The 18,721-nt window shown below is 42.4% G+C and overlaps 1 protein-coding gene and 1 non-coding gene across 2 annotated transcripts in view; both read right to left on the reverse strand.

The window, feature by feature from the left end:
- The window catches only part of LOC124544696 (GPI transamidase component PIG-S), a 58,024-nt gene that overhangs the window by 9,005 nt on the left and 30,298 nt on the right, over positions 1 to 18,721 (reverse strand). Inside the window, exon 5 of the mRNA XM_047123335.1 lies at positions 1,176 to 1,349. Within this exon, the coding sequence (XP_046979291.1) occupies positions 1,176 to 1,349 (174 nt within the window). The remainder of the gene's footprint in view (positions 1 to 1,175; positions 1,350 to 18,721) is intronic.
- Trnat-ugu lies at positions 4,549 to 4,623 on the reverse strand. The gene has a single exon. It is a non-coding gene; the product is annotated as a tRNA-Thr (tRNA).

Below are 18,721 nucleotides of genomic sequence, written 5' to 3' on the forward strand. Positions count from 1 at the left end.
GGGAAGAATAGTGGGCAGGACATTTTTCATTTCAGGGCATGACAAGAGGTAATCAAAACCCTGGCGGAGAATGTAATTCAGTTGCTCCAGTCCTAGGTGGTACTGAGTTACAAGGGGAATGCTCCTCTGTGGCTGGACGGTGGGACTTTGGGAGGTGATGGGAGACTGGAAAGATAACGCATGGGAATTTGTTTTTGTACAAGGTTGGGAGGATAATTATCTGTCAGCATGGCATAATTACACTTGGAGTTGGAACAAGAAGGTAAAGTACGCCTATTCAATAACATTAACATCTGAGATGTGATGGATGGACTGTGCTAAAATGTTTTGCAAATGAACAGAGGCTGTTGTGATATTACTATGCCTCTCCATTAAGTTACCCAAAGCTTCATTACAATGAACCGAAGGCCAGCACAATATAAGATGCATTAAAATCCATGTGACCTGCTAGAATGTTCTTTCTTCATCTTTCTCTGCATCAGCAATCTTAAAATACTGACAGAAATTATAGGAAAGAGGGTAGGCAATTTACAAAACACCATCTATTTTCAATAATTTACTCATATGATTAATAACACCTTCATAATGTGACCTGTAACATACAACTGAGCCATGCTTTCAAAGCCATTTGGCTTCATTAATTGTGTTGCATATATTGTAGGTTCAGAGGTATTCTTATATGCAGATGCTCACCTTAACTTTGGTTACTCTGGCTCAAAACTAATGTTATCTGTTACTAGTCAATGAAAAGAACTGGAGGGATTGTACCTTAAATTTACTGTAGAAAGCTTGTCCAGAAAGGGTGTAATGTAATCTACAAAACACAAATAATAGTGATACACTAAAGTATGACAACAGAAAAGATACAACTGTGCATCTGCTGTTTCTCATACACAATCATCATACCTCAAAGTTGGTTCTTGTTTTCCAAGAAAATACTAAAAGACACAACTGATCATACCAACTGGCAGAGCTCTGGGAAGTTGCAATATGTGAATTACACAGTTGGTCAATGTGAATGTATACAAGACTACCACAAAACTGGAACATATCTAGTGATTGTGTACTTACCCCTCCTGCTGCCTCAGAGCAGTTTCAGCAATTTAAGCTCTACTGTGACTGCAGCTAGAAAACATTAGGAATGTGCGACTAATCCTTCATGAAGCAATAAATACCTAATTTCTTTTCCAGTGGTGTGATGAGCTGAGGTAAGGACTCTGCGTCCAACACAAATCCACCTTCAGGAGCACGGCGTGGTCTTATCTCCAGAGGAGTTAAGTAAATCCACTGCGACCGCAGAGAAAAGTTAGCAACTGTCGAAAGCTTGTCCAGAAAGGGTGTAATGTAATCTACAAAACACGAATAATAGTGATACACTAAAGTATGACAACAGAAAAGATACAATATTTATATGAGAAAATACAGATTGTACAAGGACGGCATTTTTAACTAATGTGATCCACAGTCTGATTAATATTAATCACAGAAACTGCACATCAGTTAAGATCTGAAATAAACACCACCACTTAAACATAGAGCTAGGATGATGCAGTATTTCAAAACACACAAAATTTTGAAATTAATAAAAACAGTTAAATCATCATCCTACAAATATAATTCAAAGCTTGGTAAGCATTTATATACCATTTTATCAACAATTTCAATTCTAATATGATACTTGGTACAAAAGGGGAGTGCTTACATAAACATTTGTTAAAAGAGGAGATATTACAGCAAAGCTGATACACATAAAAACAAATAATGGAACAAGCTACTTCCTAAGATCTGATCTATCAATATATCACTTTGTTTGTAGCACAGTCTAAATGGAAATTAGTGCAGGTCAGACCTGGGTATAAAACAGATATAAGAATTCGTGGACAGAATTATAGACCAAAATCCCTAGCGAGCATCTGTTACAGCATTCTACATTATACGCTACAGCTTCTCTCAAAGGATCAGAAGTTCAGAAATACATTATTTATGTGAAACACAGTTTGCTTTTTTCACAGATGATACTTTGCAAATGGTAAACAAAGCTGAGTCATCACCTAACATTTCTGAACGTTGTTCAACAATGTGACCTGTTGCTGACCGGCAACCAAGATATGATCACATGGAGTATTTTCACAAATATGTGACTGCCCTGAAGAATTTTTGAATAATAAAAGCCAGGATGTTAAGTCGGACAGAAACAAAGTGACATCATGTGCGCCTCAAGGAAGTGTCGTACAACCACTAATGTTGTCAGTTACATAATCAATCAAGCACATAGGGATGCCTGTGAACGTTGTTGTGTACACAAACTACTGCCACTGGATGATTATAAGGAAATGCAAAATAACTTAAGGCCACATTTCCACTTGCTGTACAGAATGGCAGTTCTCTCTAAATATGGATAAATACTAAATGATGTCAATAAAAACAGAAACAACCCAACAGCACATCATTCGAGATTGGTGGAAAACTTATTTACAGATTATGAATTTTAATGTAATACCAACACACAAAATTTGTAGTAATTAAAATGTGTAAAACACAAAATACTTTGAAACTTTACAAAATACTTTATTTAACATAAAACAACATCTGAATCACACCATCACCTACTATACGAGGTCTGTCTAAAAAGTATCTGACCTTTGATTTTCCCGCGCAAAATAGAGACGACAGCTCGGTGACACTGTACACAGTAAAGGAAGAGACCTTTATGTGCATGCGTGAATTCTGACTCCACCTTAAAGCATGTTATTTGCAGCCTGCCGGTCGCTGCTTGAGATGCTACACAACGTGTTTGTTGGATTACCGATTCTCTCAAGATGGCTGAACGTGTTGAGCAAAGATACTGCATCAAATTTTGTCAAAAGCTTCGTGATTCTCAAAGCTAAACAATTCGTAAGATTCAGCAGTTGTTTGGAGAAGATGCAATGGGTGTAACACAAATTAAGGAGTGGTTCAACCGATTCAAAAATGGCTGCACATCAGTGGAGAGTGGCCAGCGTTCTGACAGGCCCCAAACTACTCGGAGTGCAGCTGTTGTTGAGAGGATGCAAAATTTGGTGATGGCAGATCGTTGCTTGACCGTGCAGGAGATTGCCAACGAGGTTGGAGTGAGTAAGATTCTGCACATGCAAATTTGTGTGATGATTTGAACATGCACCAAGTGGCTGCGAAATTTGTGCCCAGGTTGTTGTCGCCAGAACAAAATGACCATTTTGACGTTGCACAGGACCTTCTGCACACCACCAACGTTGACCCTGGGTTTCTGAACACTCTGATAAATGGAGATGTGTCATAGGTGAATGGGTATGAACCAGAAACAAAAAGACAGTAGTCACAATGGAAGCATACCGAGTCTCCAAGGCCGAAGAAAGTGCGGCATGTGCAAAGAAAAATCAAGGTGATGCTGACCGTCTTCTTTGATGTCCGTGGAATTGTGCATCATGAATATGCACCAGAAGCACAAACAGTGGCAAACGTGTACTATCAAGATGTTCTCCGGCAACTCTGTGATGCAGTTCGGTGCAAAAGACCAGATATGTGGATGGCGAAAAACTGGCAACTGTATCATGACAACGCCCCTGCACTTTCAAGCCACTTGATCCAAAATTTCTTGGCCAAACATGGAATTACAGCCATTCGCCAACCTCCCTATTCTCCAGACATGGCTCCTTGCAACTTCTGATTGTTTCCAAACTTGAAGACGCCACTGAAAGGATCCCGTTTTGAGAGTAGAAAAGAGGAAGAGATAATGTGGAACACAACGACAGAGCTGAACACCATTCCAAAGGAATACTTCCAGAAGTGTTTCCGGCAGTTGAAGGATCAATGGGCTAAGTGTGTGCAAGCACAAGGGGACTACTTTGAAGGGGATTAGGGTCCCAACCCCATCAGGTATTCGAAATATTTTTTCTGGTCAAAGGTTGGATACTTTTAAGACAAGCCTCGTGTTATCTTAACATGCACTTAAATGTAAAAGAAACTCGAAAAGTATAAAAATGAGGTATGCTTTACATTACTTTTTTTTTTTTTTTTACATTCAAATGAACACCCTTAGCCGCTTACAGGCGTTGACATACGTCAACGGAGACAGCTGAAAATGTGTGCACCGACCAGGACTTGAACCCGGGATCTTCTGCTTACATGGCAGACGCTCTATCCATCTGAGTCACCGAGGACAAAGAGGATAGTGCAACTGCACAGATTTATCTCTGGCACGCCTCCTGCGACACCCACATTCTCAATGTATTGTCCCGCACTACATTGGTAGTGCCCCCATCCATTATATTCATTACTCGAAGCACGTTGGCAATTCGCGTAAAGAGTTCGGGCATTGTTTGTGCAATCGCACAGAAGAATAAGATGGTCAAGTGGCCGGTGAGCCTTAACAATATATATACTAAGGTGGTATCTGTTCTTTCGGACATGTCCAAAAGAACAGATACCATCGGTGACTATGCAGCTTGTTAGAATGAAATTACAATGAAATGAACACCCTTAGCTGCTTACAGGCATTGACATACGTCAACGGGGACAGATGAAAATGTGTGCCCCGACCGGGACTCGAACCCGGGATCTCCTGCTTACATGGCTGACGCTCTATCCATCTGAGCCACCGAGGGCACAGAGGATAGCGTGACTGCACGGATTTATCTCTGGCACGCCTCCCACGAAACCCACATTCTCAACGTATTGTCCTGCACTACATTCGTAGTGCCCCCGCCCGTTATACTCATTACTCGCGGCGCGTTGCCGATTCCCATAAACAGTTTTGGGATTGTTTGTGCATTCGCACAGAAGAAGAAGATGGTCAAGTGGCCGGCGAGCCTTAACTATATATATACTAAGATGGCATCTGTTCTTTCGGACATGTCCTTAACTATATATATACTAAGATAGTATCTGTTCTTTCAGACATGTCCGAAAGAACAGATACCATCTTAGATATATATATATAGTAAAAGGCTCACCAGCCACTAGACCACCTTCTTCTTCTTCTGTGCAAATGCACAGACAATGCTCGAACTCTTTATGGGAATCGGCAACGCGCCGCGAGTAATGAGTATAATGGGTGGGGGCACTACGAATGTAGTGCGGGACAGCACGTTGAGAATGTGGGTTTCGTGGGAGGCGTGCCAGAGATAAATCCCTGCAGTCGCACTATCCTCTGTGTCCTCGGTGGCTCAGATGGATAGAGCGTCAGCCATGTAAGCAGGAGATCCCGGGTTCGAGTCCCGGTTGGCGCACACATTTTCATCTGTCCCCGCTGACGTATGTCAACGGCTGTAAGCAGCTAAGGGTGTTCGCTTCATTGTAATATCATTCTAACGAGCTGCATGGTCACCGATGGTATCTGTTCTTTCGGACATGTCCGAAAGAACGGATACCATCTTAGTGTATATATACTTATTTTTTTTATTTTGAAAGTCTATATAGCACTACTACAAGAAAACTGTTTTCAGTCACATCAGCTAACCAAAATGTACGTCTTCACTTAAATCGCTACGGTCTCAAAACTTTCCATTCATTTTGATACACAACGAATAGTCAGGTATTTATCAAAATTTTCTGCAGACACAGAATGTCAGTAACCAGAAAGAACATTTTTGCAGGAGGTAAATGATGTCTCCACATCACAAAACATTCATAGTGTAAAAATTTAGGACATGAAATATTACTGGAGATGTCAGTTGGAGCAACATCTCCTTGCCCACTAAAGATACTGAAGATAGTAGCAAAAGTCAAGTAGCACAGATTTTTGCCAAAATTGTGTCATCAACCTTATTCACTACCCACTATCCAGTATCACCTCTAATGGCAGTCGGGCTCAGGTGGCAATGCTAGGTTCAGCGGGAGTTCTCTACAGAGTGGCATACAATGTGGGGCTTTGCAAAACACTTGGTGCTCGGTATAGGAAATTATTTTCAGTGTGTGTGTGTGTGTGTGTGTGTGTGTGTGTGTGTGTGTGTGTGTGCGTGTGTGTGTGTGTTTCTCCTTTCTTTTGCAACGTTGTGCCAGTCTGCAACTTAAAATGCAATCTTTACAGTATCAATCAATCTTTTTCATTACTGTTGATATTCCAGCCTGCAGTTCCCACTACTTCATGTGTGGCAATTACTTATCACAAAGTTTTGAGGGCCTCCAGGTAACAAAAATCAAAATCGTTTTCCGTAATGTTGATTCACTAGGAATCTGTTGCCCACGGTACTTTTGTATAAACATGTGATATTCTGGCAATTCATCTACATCTACATCTACATGACTATTATACAATTCGCATTTAAGTGCTTGGCAGAGGGTTTATCGAACTACAATCATACTATCTCTCTACCATTCCACTCCCGAACAGCGCGCGGGAAAAACGAACACCTAAACTTTTCTGTTCGAGCTCTGATTTCTCTTATTTTATTTTGACGATCATTCCTACCTATGTAAGTTGGGCTCAACAAAATATTTTCGCATTCGGAAGAGAAAGTTGGTGACTGAAATTTCGTAAATAGATCTCGCCGCAACGAAAAACGTCTTTGCTTTAATGACTTCCATCCCAACTCGCGTATCATATCTGCCACACTCTCTCCCCTATTACGTGGTAATACAAAACGAGCTGCCCTTCTTTGCACCCTTTCGATTTCCTCCGTCAATCGCACCTGGTAAGGATCCCACACCGCGCAGCAATATTCTAACAGAGGATGAACGAGTGTAGTGTAAGCTATCTCTTTAGTGGACTTGTTGCATCTTCTAAGCGTCCTGCCAATGAAACGCAACCTTTGGCTTGCCTTCCCCACAATATATCTATGTGGTCTTTCCAACTGAAGTTGTTCGCAATTTTAACACCCAGGTACTTAGTTAAATTGACAGCATTGAGAATTGTACTATTTATCGAGTAATCGAATTCCAACGGATTTCTTTTGGAACTCATGTGGATCACCTCACACTTTTCATTATTTAGCGTCAACTGCCACCTGCCACACCATACAGCAATCTTTTCTAAATCGCTTTGCAACTGATACTGGTCTTCGGATGACCTTACTAGACGGTAAATTACAGCATCATCTGCGAACAACCTGAGAGAACTGCTCAGATTGTCACCCACGTCATTTATATAGATCGGGGACAGCAGAGGTCCCAGGACGCTTCCCTGGGGAACACCTGATATCACTTCAGTTTTACTTGATGATTTGCCGTCTATTATTACGAACTGCGACCTTCCTGACAGGAAATCACGAATCCAGTCGCACAAATGAGATGATACCCCATAGGCCCGCAGCTTGATTAGAAGTCGGTTGTGAGGAACAGTGTAAAAAGCTTTCCGGAAATCCAGAAATACGGAATCAACCTGAGATCCCCTGTCGATAGGGGCCATTACTTGAAGTCTGAAACACAGAATTTTTGCAGCAACCATAGCGGAGCACATATCACTGAAAAGTTTGTTTTTGAGGTTTGGAGTCTTTTGCATTTGCATCAATAACATTTGCTTCTTAGACGATTGCACTACTTTGTATGCTTATCACTATGTATATGTTGCTGAAGTTGGGACTTCACAGAGCATCTGATCTTCTTAACGCACACTTAACACAGAATAAGCTCTCCATTGGCAGTGACAGTGTTGTTCATTGTAATCAAAAATCTTAATTTAAATAAGTTTGGTGTAACTGGAGACATATCGAACACAAACAGTGGTGAGCTCTTAAGGAGTACTATCTGACAAACTTTTCTTGCCAAACGCACTCCCTCGCTCTGAATTGGTAGAAGTTGCTAGCATTCGGGAAAACTTCAGGCCGCTAGACTTTTGTTTGCCCCACTGCCGATCTTGACAGCACATGAAGCACTTTACTACACAATAATGGCTACAACAATGTTAAGCAAAGTACTGTTATCATATCTGCTTTGCTTTTGAGAACTGAAATATCAAATCTTACAAGGCACCCCTCGAGTGGGAGGTCACAAATTCATTCTTCAGTAAGACTCATTTGAACATTTTGTGTTAACAATTATGATAGGAAAAATATTAGCTGCTAATGACTCACAATGTGCATCAGGACAGTGACAGAAAATGACTGTCTGGGAGATGCAGCGACCAACCTTCTATGGGATGTATCTGTTACATTTCAAGAAATGGACATTATCAACATTCAAAAATGTTCAAAACAAACATTAATTGACACCATGAAAACCGAGTAAAAAATGGGGCATCACAGTGATCATAAAAGTTCGCACCATCAAGATTGGAGGCAAACTCCTTGGGAGTTACAAACTGAACAGGACGTTCAGCTAAGTATCAACTCTTAAAGAATGCATCTAGAATCATATTGGCATAATGGGGTGATGGGAACTGATGAAATGTGCTGCCCTGCAACAAAATGCTAAATAATTCTGTTGTGGAGCTTATTGTAAAACTGTCTATCCGTTAAGTCGTAGCTACAGATAGTGAGATAATACATTGGAGCGCCAAAGAAACTGGTATAGGCACGTGTATTCAAATATAGATGTACTGTCACAGAAGAAGCTGAGTAGCGCAGTTGCTGTAGTGTAGTGGTTATGATACTAGACTGTTGCATGGAGGGTCGTGAGTTCAAAACTTACCTGAACTGTATAATTATAATTTCTTTATTCGGTTTGAGTACATTCTAGAAGTATCCACAAATGGTAAGAATCATTGTACTGGAATGTTCTGTAGCTGTATACATACTGTATGTGTCTGGTCGGAGGCAGTTCGCTCCACGCTCTTGTATGTGCAAGTACTGAAAAAACCTTCATTAAGTGAAGTTAGTGTTCGTCATTCATCTAATTACATCTTCTTCTACATGACATTATTTGGTGGAGGCGCCGGGTATTGGAACTTGTGATACCGCACATTATCGACGACACAGTGGCTCCCATCAGGCTATGACGGAGCCGCCGTTTACGTGGCAAGAAACCCAAATTTGAGCCATATTCAACAGATCGCAATCTACCGGAGACAGCCAGTGTGTGCCACCGCACGAGACATCCTCCCGGGTTCTCTGGTGATGATGGACAAGATCCAAACAAGTGGCTGAAGGTATATGAGCATATAGCCAAATTTAACAAATGGGATGACGCTGTGTGTTTGGCTAATGTATTTTTCTACTTGGAGGGCACTGCCAAGCAATGGTATGAGAACAACAAGGAGAAGTTCACAAGCTGGGAAGTATTCCAGGCGGAAATACGCAAGTATTTCGGCGACACACGACGATTGAAGTGCAAGGCTGAAGATAAATTAAAGTGCAGGGCACAGCATCCAGGAAAAACGACAGCATCCTACATTCACAACGTCTTGAAGCTGTGTAAAATAGTGCACCCTCGCATGAAGGAGGAAGATAAGGTTGCACATCTTATGAAGGGTGTTGCTGAGGACATGATCAAGCCCTGCTCCTGAAGGAGGTTTCGACAGCAGATAACTTCATAAAATGGTGCCACTATATCGAGACAATGCATCAAAAAAGAATTACATGCAAGAAGTTTTTTAACAGCTTCCAAACGTTGTATCAATGTCTGTGATGGAGGAAGGAACTGATTTCACAAGTGTTCCTCGTCAGATAGTGAGAGATGAAGTTCAGAAGGCACTTGGATTGTACGGCGAGCAAAAAACCGAGATGCTTCAAGAGGTCATAAGGGAGGAAGTGGAACCAACTTTGAACCCAATCTCTCGTCCTTCATTTCCCTTTAAAATGGTAACAAAGTCGAGACCCAGGCAAAGTTACATTCCTACGATGCCGCATGAGGAACCTGTTTGAGCACCAAGAAAGATTGACGCCTTGAGGACCCAGGATAACCAATCAGTATGCTTCCACTGCGGACGACTGGGACATGTGGTGCGCTATTGTCGCAAAAGGCAGCTGATATTTGATGATGCCCGCACCAAGAGACAGCAGACTGATCTTAGCTGACACCAACTCCAGGACAGAGAAGATGAACAAGAAGATGTGGGTGCAGGACGATGTAGGTCACCATCGCCACTAGGTAGCTGCTGAAGAGTACGCTCCCCAACATGCCGATCAAGGTCTCCATCGCTGTTTAGAAGCTCCAGCCGATCACCTAGCCGCCACAACCTGGAAAACTAAAGAGGGCGACCTTCCTAGGAGGTGAGGCCGCTGAAGAGAAAAACCCTCCGCCGTTGATCACTACAAAAATGATAGGAAACTACGTCGATATCCTCATGAATGGCTGACCAGCTCAAGCTCTTGTGTACTCTGGAGCATCATATGCAGTCATTTCGGAGAAGTACCGTTGCCAGTTGCTGAAAACCGTATTCGTCGGCAACAAAACATCTCTGTTGAAGGTGGCTAATCGGAAATATGTAAAACCTACAAGAAGATGTGTCATTCATGTGGGTATAAGTGGCCATATACAGCCCTTAGAATCTGTCATCTTACAAGAGTGTAGTCATGACGTCATTCTCAGATGGGACTTTTGAAAGCTTCCCAGGCAATTATAGATTGCGGTCGCTCGAAGATTATGCTAGTCGAGATGGCATACTGTGGACAGGAAGATGCGCACCCGAGTGTGTGGAGACTGTGTGTGTTGGATGAAGTGATCATTCCTGCAGTCAGCGCTAGAAAAGTAACTGTCATGTGTTATGCCATGCATCAACCCATGGATCTAGTAGTGGAATGTAAGAGAAGCATACCACTGAAGAATAACTTGGTCATCCCAGTCTCTGTCGTCTCGTTTAAGAGCGGATTCGGTGAATTGTGGATAGTTAACTGTCGCTGAGAACCGCAGATCTTTCCAAGAGGCAAGTGCGTAGCAAATGCTGAGCTGTTAATTGCAGAAGAGCTGAGTGTCATAGAAACTTCGCACGCCGAGTCTGTGGGCGAAATTAGTGCTACCACTACGAGACATGATCGTCTAGCTCGACTATCACCAGACCTCACTAAGGAACAACAGAATAAGCTACTTGCCATTCTTCAAGAGTTCTCTGAATGCTTCAATCCACAAGTGAAGAGCAAATTAGACACATTGATGGTGAAGCACTGGATTGACACTGGAGACAATCAATCAATAAGCCATAGACCATACCATGTGCCAGCAACGTCGAATAATTCACGACAAGGTACAGAAAATGAAGAAGAATGACATCATTCAGCCTTCAAAGAGCCCAAGGTCATAATCAGTGGTCCTCATCAGGAAGAAGGATGGCAGTTGGTGCTTTTGTGATGATTACAGGAAGCTTAATAAGATAACTAAAAAGGACATTTACCCTCTTCTACGAATTAACGATACACTAGATTGTCTGAAGGGGCCTACGTTTTTCTCAACCATGGACATGTACTTTGGATACTGGCAAATCAAAGTAGATGAGGTTGATCATGAGAAAACTGCATTCATCACCCCTGAGGGCCTGTATGAGTTTAAGGTAATGCCGTTTGGTTTGTGTAACGCACCAGCAACTTTTGAATGGATGATGGATAATCTTCTAAGTCACCTGAAGTGGACGATGTGTCTTTGTTATTTAGATGACATTATAGTGTTCTCAGAGACATCTGATGAACACATAAAAAGACTGAGGGCCATTCTCTTAAGTGTCTTCATCAAGCTGGACTGAAACTTAATCCAAGAAAATGTCTCTTTGGATCAAAAGAAATCAAAATACTTGGACACCTTGTGTCAAATGAAGGTGTGCACCAGACCCAGAAAAGGTGAGATCTATAACGGAATTTCCTATTCCTAAAAGTATTAGAGATGTGAGAACCTTCCTCGGATTATGTTCTTATTACCGTTGTTTTATCAAAGACTTTTATATCAAAGCCAGGCCACTTGAAGAGTTGTTAAAAGCCAATGCTACATTTATCTGAGGTGGTGCTCAACAAGATTCTTTCAATGTGCTGCGAAAGGCTCTGACGACTGACCCTGTACTTGGTCTGTCTGATGAGAGAGCACCTACAGAACTACACACAGATGCCAATGGGTATGGGATCGGTGCTATTTTGATGCAAATTTCAGATGGAAAAGAGAAGGTTATAGCCTACACTTCTAGGACACTTACAAAAGCTAAGGGAAACTACTCAACTGCAGACAGAAAATGACTTGTTGTGATCTGGGCCACATCCATATTTCGACAATATCTCTATGGAAGGCCACTCATAGTTGTTACAGACCATCATTCACTTTGTTGGTTGGCAGGTCTTAAGGATCCAACTGGACGACTCGCCAGGTGGGCACTATGTCTTCAAGAGTATGACATTACCACTGTGTACAGAAGGGGAAGATAAACACCAAGAGACCAACTGTCCCTCAAAAAACCCTGTGCAAGACCATTAGGACTTTGATGAAGATAGTGACTGTCTCGCTACACTACAGGATCTCTCTCCTGAGCAGGAGGAGGCCACCAAGATATCTCAAATTATGCTTGCCTTAAACTGGTCAGAGGATGTGAAAGGACTATTTAAGGTAGTTAATGGATTGCTTTGCAAGAAAAACTTTGATGCGTTTGGAAAGAGGTGGCTACCAGTGATTCCTAAACACATGCGCTTCGATGTTCTACAGAAATTCCATGACACGCCTGAGGCCAGACATTTAGGATTTATTAAGACATACGATAGGATCTGCAAGAGATTTATTTAGTTGTGTCTGTCACTATGTGTCGCACTATTGAGAGTGCCAGAGGAGAAAGGCATTTCCTCAGAAACCATCTGGCTGACTCCTACCAATTCCACCAGCCAAAATGCCTTTCCAGCGAGTTGGGATTGACCTCCTCGGACAATTTCCAACGTCTGCTAGTGGCAACAGATGGATTATTGTTTGCACTGATTATACGACACACTATGCCATTACAAAAGCTGTGAAAACAGCTGAAGCAATCAAGGTAGCCAAATCCATTGTAAAACACATTGTATTAAAACACGGTGCCCCAAGGTCATTAATTACAGATCAAGGGAAAGTTTTTCAATCGAATCTTGTGACAGAGATAAACCGTCGGAGCAATATTACTCATCACATGACGACTGTTTACCATCTGCAAACTAACAGGCTTACTGAACGCCTTATAAGACGTTGGCCGACATGCTATCAGTGTTCGTCAATGTTGAGCAGAGCAACTGGGATGAGGTGCTACATTTCATTATGTTTGCCTACAACACCGCCAAACGAGACACCACAAGATTTACACCATTTTTCCTGGTGCATGGTCATGAGGCGACAGCGATGATGGACACTGTGTTTCCGTTACATGCCAATGATGTGGACGACAACTACATCGGCCAGGTGTTAACCAGAACTGAAGAAGCTCGGCAGTTAGCTCGAATCAGCACACTGCAGGCTCAAGAAAACAATAGCCAAAGGTATGAAGTGAGCCACCACCCTGTTGTTTACCAGCCTGGTGACCTCGTCTGGACCTTCACTCCTGTTCAGAAGATCGGTCTCTCTGAGAAGCTCCTCAGGCGCTACTTTGGACCTTATATGGTTGTAAGACAGTTGTCTGATATTACTTATGAAGTTGAAGATTTTGACTCCATCACAAGATGATGAAAGATCAGAGATATGGTCCACGTCCATCGAATGCAACCCAGGATAAATTTGAAGCTCCAGCAACATGCAACAAGCAGAAAGGTGACGAAGAACATAGTGGCAAGGGAAGTTCTAAGAAGATCACCGGCAGGGCGAACATCAGTCATTGGGAGTTGGAGTATGCAGGACCGATGACTTGTTCCCGGACTAGGAGGACATAACACCAAGGCGCTGTTCTCTTAAGGAGGGAGCAGTGTCACAGAAGAAGCTGAGTAGCACAGTCGCTGTAGTGTAGTGGTTATGATACTAGACTGTTGCATGGAAGGTGATGAGTTCAAAACTCACCTGAACTGTAAAATTTTAATTTCTATATTCGGTTCAAGTACATTCTAGAAGTATCCACAAATGGCAAGAATCATTGTACTGGAATGTTCTGTAGCTGTACGTATACCGTATATTCTGGCCAGAGGCAGTTCGATCCCCGCTCTTGTATGTGCAAGTGCTGAATAAACCTTCGTTAAGTGAAGTTAGTGTTCATCATTCATCCCTTCTTCTACGTGACATTATTCTGGTGGAGGCGCCTGGTATTGGAACTTGTGATGCCGTACATTATCGATGACACAGTGGCTCCCATCAGGCCACAATGGAGCTGCCATTTACGTGGCGAGAAACCCGAGTTCAAGCCATATTCAACAGATCGCAATCTACCGGATACAGAAGAATAAGATGATGTTACGATGACAGCAACTATGTGCCACCACATGAGACATCCTTCCAGGTTCTCTGGTGATAATGGCCAAGATCCAAACAAGCGGCTCAAGGTATATGAGCATACACCCAAATACAGGGTGATTCAAAAAGAATACCACAAATTTAAAAATGTGTATTTAATGAAAGAAACATAATATAGCCTTCTGTTATACATCATTACAAAGAGTATTTAAAAAGGTTTTTTTTCACTCAAAAACAAGTCCAGAGATGTTCAATATGGCACCCTCCAGACACACGAGCAATATCAACCCGATACTCCAACTCGTTCCACACTCTCTGTAGCATATCAAGCGTAACAGTATGGATAGCTGCTGTTATTTCTCGTTTCAAATCATCAATGGTGGCTGGGAGAGGTGGCCGAAACACCATATCCTTAACATACCCCCATAAGAAAAAATCGCAGGGGGTAAGATCAGGGCTTCTTGGAGGCCAGTGATGAAGTGCTCTGTCACGGGCTGCCTGGCGGCCGATCCATCGCCTCGGGTAGTTGACGTTCAGGTAGTTATGGACAGATAAGTGCCAATGTAGTGGCGTCCATCCTGCTGAAATATGACTTCTTGTGCTTCTTGTTCGAGCTGAGGGAACAGCCAATTCTCTAACATCTCCAGATACCGTAGTCCAGTTACAGTAGCGCCTTCGAAGAAAAAGGGACCAAAAACTTTATTGGCTGAAATGGCACAGAAAACGTTCACCTTAGGCAAGTCACGTTCATACTGAGTTGTTTCCCGCGGATTCTCAGTGCCCCATATACAGACATTGTGACGGTTGACTTTTCCGTTAGTGTGGAAAGTTGCTTCATCACTAAACACAATCTTTGAAACGAAAGATTCATCTGTTTCCATTTGAGCAAGGATAAAATCACAGAAATCGATTCTTTTAATCTTATCAGCTGCAGACAGTGCTTGAACCAATTTCAGACGATAAGGTTTCATAACTAACCTTTTTCGTAGGACTCTCCATACAGTTGATTGTGGAATTTGCAGCTCTCTGCTAGCTCTGCGAGTCGATTTTCCTGGGCTGCGAACAAATGCTTGCTGGATGCGTGCTACATTTTCATCACTCGTTCTTGGCCGTCCAGAACTTTTCCCTTTGCACAAACACCCATTCTCTGTAAACTGTTTATACCAACGTTTAATACACCACCTATCAGGAGGTTTAACACCATACTTCGTTCGAAATGCACGCTGAACAACTGTCGTCGATTCACTTCTGCCGTACTCAATAACACAAAAAGCTTTCTGTTGAGCGGTCGCCATCTTAGCATCAACTGACGCTGACGCCTAGTCAACAGCACCTCAAGCGAACAAATGTACAACTAAATGAAACTTTATAGCTGCCTTAATTCGCCGACAGATAGTGCTTAGCTCTGCCTTTTGTCGTTGCAGAGTTTTAAATTCCTAAAGTTGTGGTATTCTTTTTGAATCACCCTGTATAACAATATGTGACAATATGTAAATAGGCAGAATACGGTGCTGTGGTCGACAACACCTACATAAGACAACAAGTGTCTGGTGCAGTTGTTATATTGGTTACTGCGACAATGGCAGGTTATCAAGATTTAAGTGAGTTTGAACGTGGTGTTATAGTTGGTGCACAGGTAATAGGACACAGCATCCCCAAGGTAGTAATGAGGTGGGGATTTTCTTGTATGACCATTTCATGAGTGTACCGTGAATATCAGGAATCCGGTAAAACATAAAATCTCCAACATTGCTGCAGCCAGAAAAAGATCCTGCAAGAACAGGATTAACGACAACTGAAGAGAATCGTTCAACATGACAAAAGCGCAACCTTCCGCAAATTGCTGCAGATATCAATGCTAGGCCATCAACAAGTGTCAGCGTGTGAACCATTCGACGAAACATCATCGATATGGGCTTTTGGAGTAAAAGGCTCACTCGTGTACCCTTGATAACTGCACAACGGAAAGCTTATGCCTCACCTGGGTCCGTCAGCACCAACATTGGACTGTCGATGACTGGAAACATGTTGCACGGTCTGGCAAGTCTCATTTCAAATTATACCGAGTGGATGGACGTGTACAGGCATGAAGACAACCTCATGAATCCCTGGACCCTGCAAGTCAGGAGGGGCTGTTCAAGCTGGTGAAGACTTGTGATGGTGTGGAGCATGCGCAGTTGGAGTGATATGTCTAGATAAGACTGACAGGTGACACGTACGTAAGCATCCTGTCTGACCACCTGCATCCATTCACATCCATTGTGCATTCCAACAGACTTGGGCAATTCCTGGAATACTTCTGAGTTTAAACACTTCTGATAGCCACCGAACTCCCCAGACATTAACATTATTGAGAGATGCCTTGAAATGTGCTGTTCAGAAGAGATTTCCAAGCCCTCTTACTCACACGGATTTATGGACAGTCCTGCAGGATTCATGGTGTTAATTCCCTCCAGCACTACTTCAGACATTAGTTGAGTCCATGCCACGTCGTGTTGCAGCACTTTTGCGTGCTCACGGAGGCCGTACACAATATTAGGCAGATGTGCCAGTTTCTTTGGCTCTCCAGTGTATGTTATAGACGTGAAAAAAGAAAAAAACAAATCCAGAGGCAGAATTTGCTAGTGGTTCCATGTGGTATGAACAGCAATGACCGAGCGAGGTGGCGCAGTGGTTAGACACTGGACTCGCTTTCGGGAGGACAACGGTTCAATCCCGCGTCCGGCCATCCTGATTTAGGTTTTCCGTGATTTCCCTAAATCACTCCAGGCAAATGCCGGGATGGTTCCTCTAAAAGGGCACGGCCGACTTCCTTCCCCATCCTTCCCTAATCCGATGAGACCGATGACCACGCTGTCTGGTCTCCTTCCCCAAACCAACCAACCAACAGCAATGTCACATATTTTTCAGAAGGGATATTTTACTCTAAAGGGGTATGATTTTTATATGCAAACCAGGAATCAAGCAAAATCAAGTTATTTTGATCAGCTACTGGCCAAAAGCAGTGCTCATACCATAGCTGCAGTTCTCTTACATCCATTTTGCCACTCTTATTTACTGCGACGTAAATATTCCCTACTGCCCTTGCAAGTTCAAGCACACGAGAAAGAATTGTAGGGGGTAAAACACCTTCAATTCTCACAGAAGAATAAATAACTTTCCAGCCAATTTATCATCCAGATTAACGATCGGCATAATTGTATACGAGTGCATTAAGGCACTGAAGTTAGTTGATCTCGAAACAACTCTCTTCATACCTCTAATCTCGAAGGTACCTTTTGTATACACTTCCTCTTAAAATCCCAATAGGTCGGAGTTGAAAACAAATTCCTTAGTGAACTATGGAACAAGTTTGTTTATTTCATCTACAAATTTTCGGACTTATTCTGCAGATTGATGTGTCACATCAGGTTTGTTTGAAATTTTGTAGTCTTCCAATTCTGTAGCTATGTTTGAAGTTACGTGACCATCCACCGCTTCCTTTGAAATCACTGTAATCTATGTCACATGCAATATGATGTGCATAATGTCGTAAGTCACTATCATTCACATCCTATAAATTGTTTTGAGCGACCTCGAAATGCACTAACACCAGTTTTTGTAACAAGTGTGCTTTGTCCTCCCTTAAACATCTGTAGTTTTTCATATATGCTACACGATCATACTGCTGTAGAGTTATTCAAAATCTGTTCATAATTATTTTCTTACTATGCTGTGGATGATCTTCCATGTACGTAATTATGTTTAGTGTCAGCTCCTTGGACAACAATTGTGTTTTACTATGTTTCACTGGAGATGGGATATTGTTTGTCTGTTTTTGTTTTAGGGTGCTTAAACAACCTGGGTCATATGCACCCACGTCTGAACTGTACAACATGAAGACAAAAAAGGAGTTAAAAACGACTACACATTAAGCCCAATCGATGGAAAGAAAAACAGTCAAAAACAGGGACTTGGAGAAGGTTCCATAGAATATGCCATAGAGAAATGGATGACCTGAACTAAAGATTGCTACAACAGTAAAAAGTAAAACACAGTCGAGAGTCCACGTGTGTTGCTGGATGTACTGCATGACCTGACACAGGGTGAAGAGCTCTCCCGTAAATACTGAGCACTGTTCTGGAAGCCGATACCGAAAAACGTCGGTGTCAATAACAAAGGCACACCTGACACCACGGTCAGTCTGAGAGCCATCAATGTACAGAAAGGTACTATTGCAAAGTTCCATACAAAAGTCATGAAACTTACGGCGATAAAACAAGGCTAGAGTAGTGTTCTTAGGAAGCAAATGAAGGCCAAGGTGAACACGGGCTGCCACAGGAAGCCAAGATGGTGAAGAGTTCACACCAATCAGGAAAGTGGCAGGTAGCGTGAAAAGCTGTCGGAGCTAGAGCCGAAAGCGAACTCCAGGAGGTAAAAGAGAAATGTGACATGCCCCATACTGGTAATCAAAGGAGTCACTGAAGGAGGCATAGGATGGGTGGCCAGACATGGCAGACAAAAGGCTGAGGAGAAAGTCACA

Source organism: Schistocerca americana, chromosome 8 (genome assembly GCF_021461395.2).
Source record: "Schistocerca americana isolate TAMUIC-IGC-003095 chromosome 8, iqSchAmer2.1, whole genome shotgun sequence".
Taxonomy (NCBI): Eukaryota; Metazoa; Arthropoda; class Insecta; order Orthoptera; family Acrididae; genus Schistocerca; species Schistocerca americana.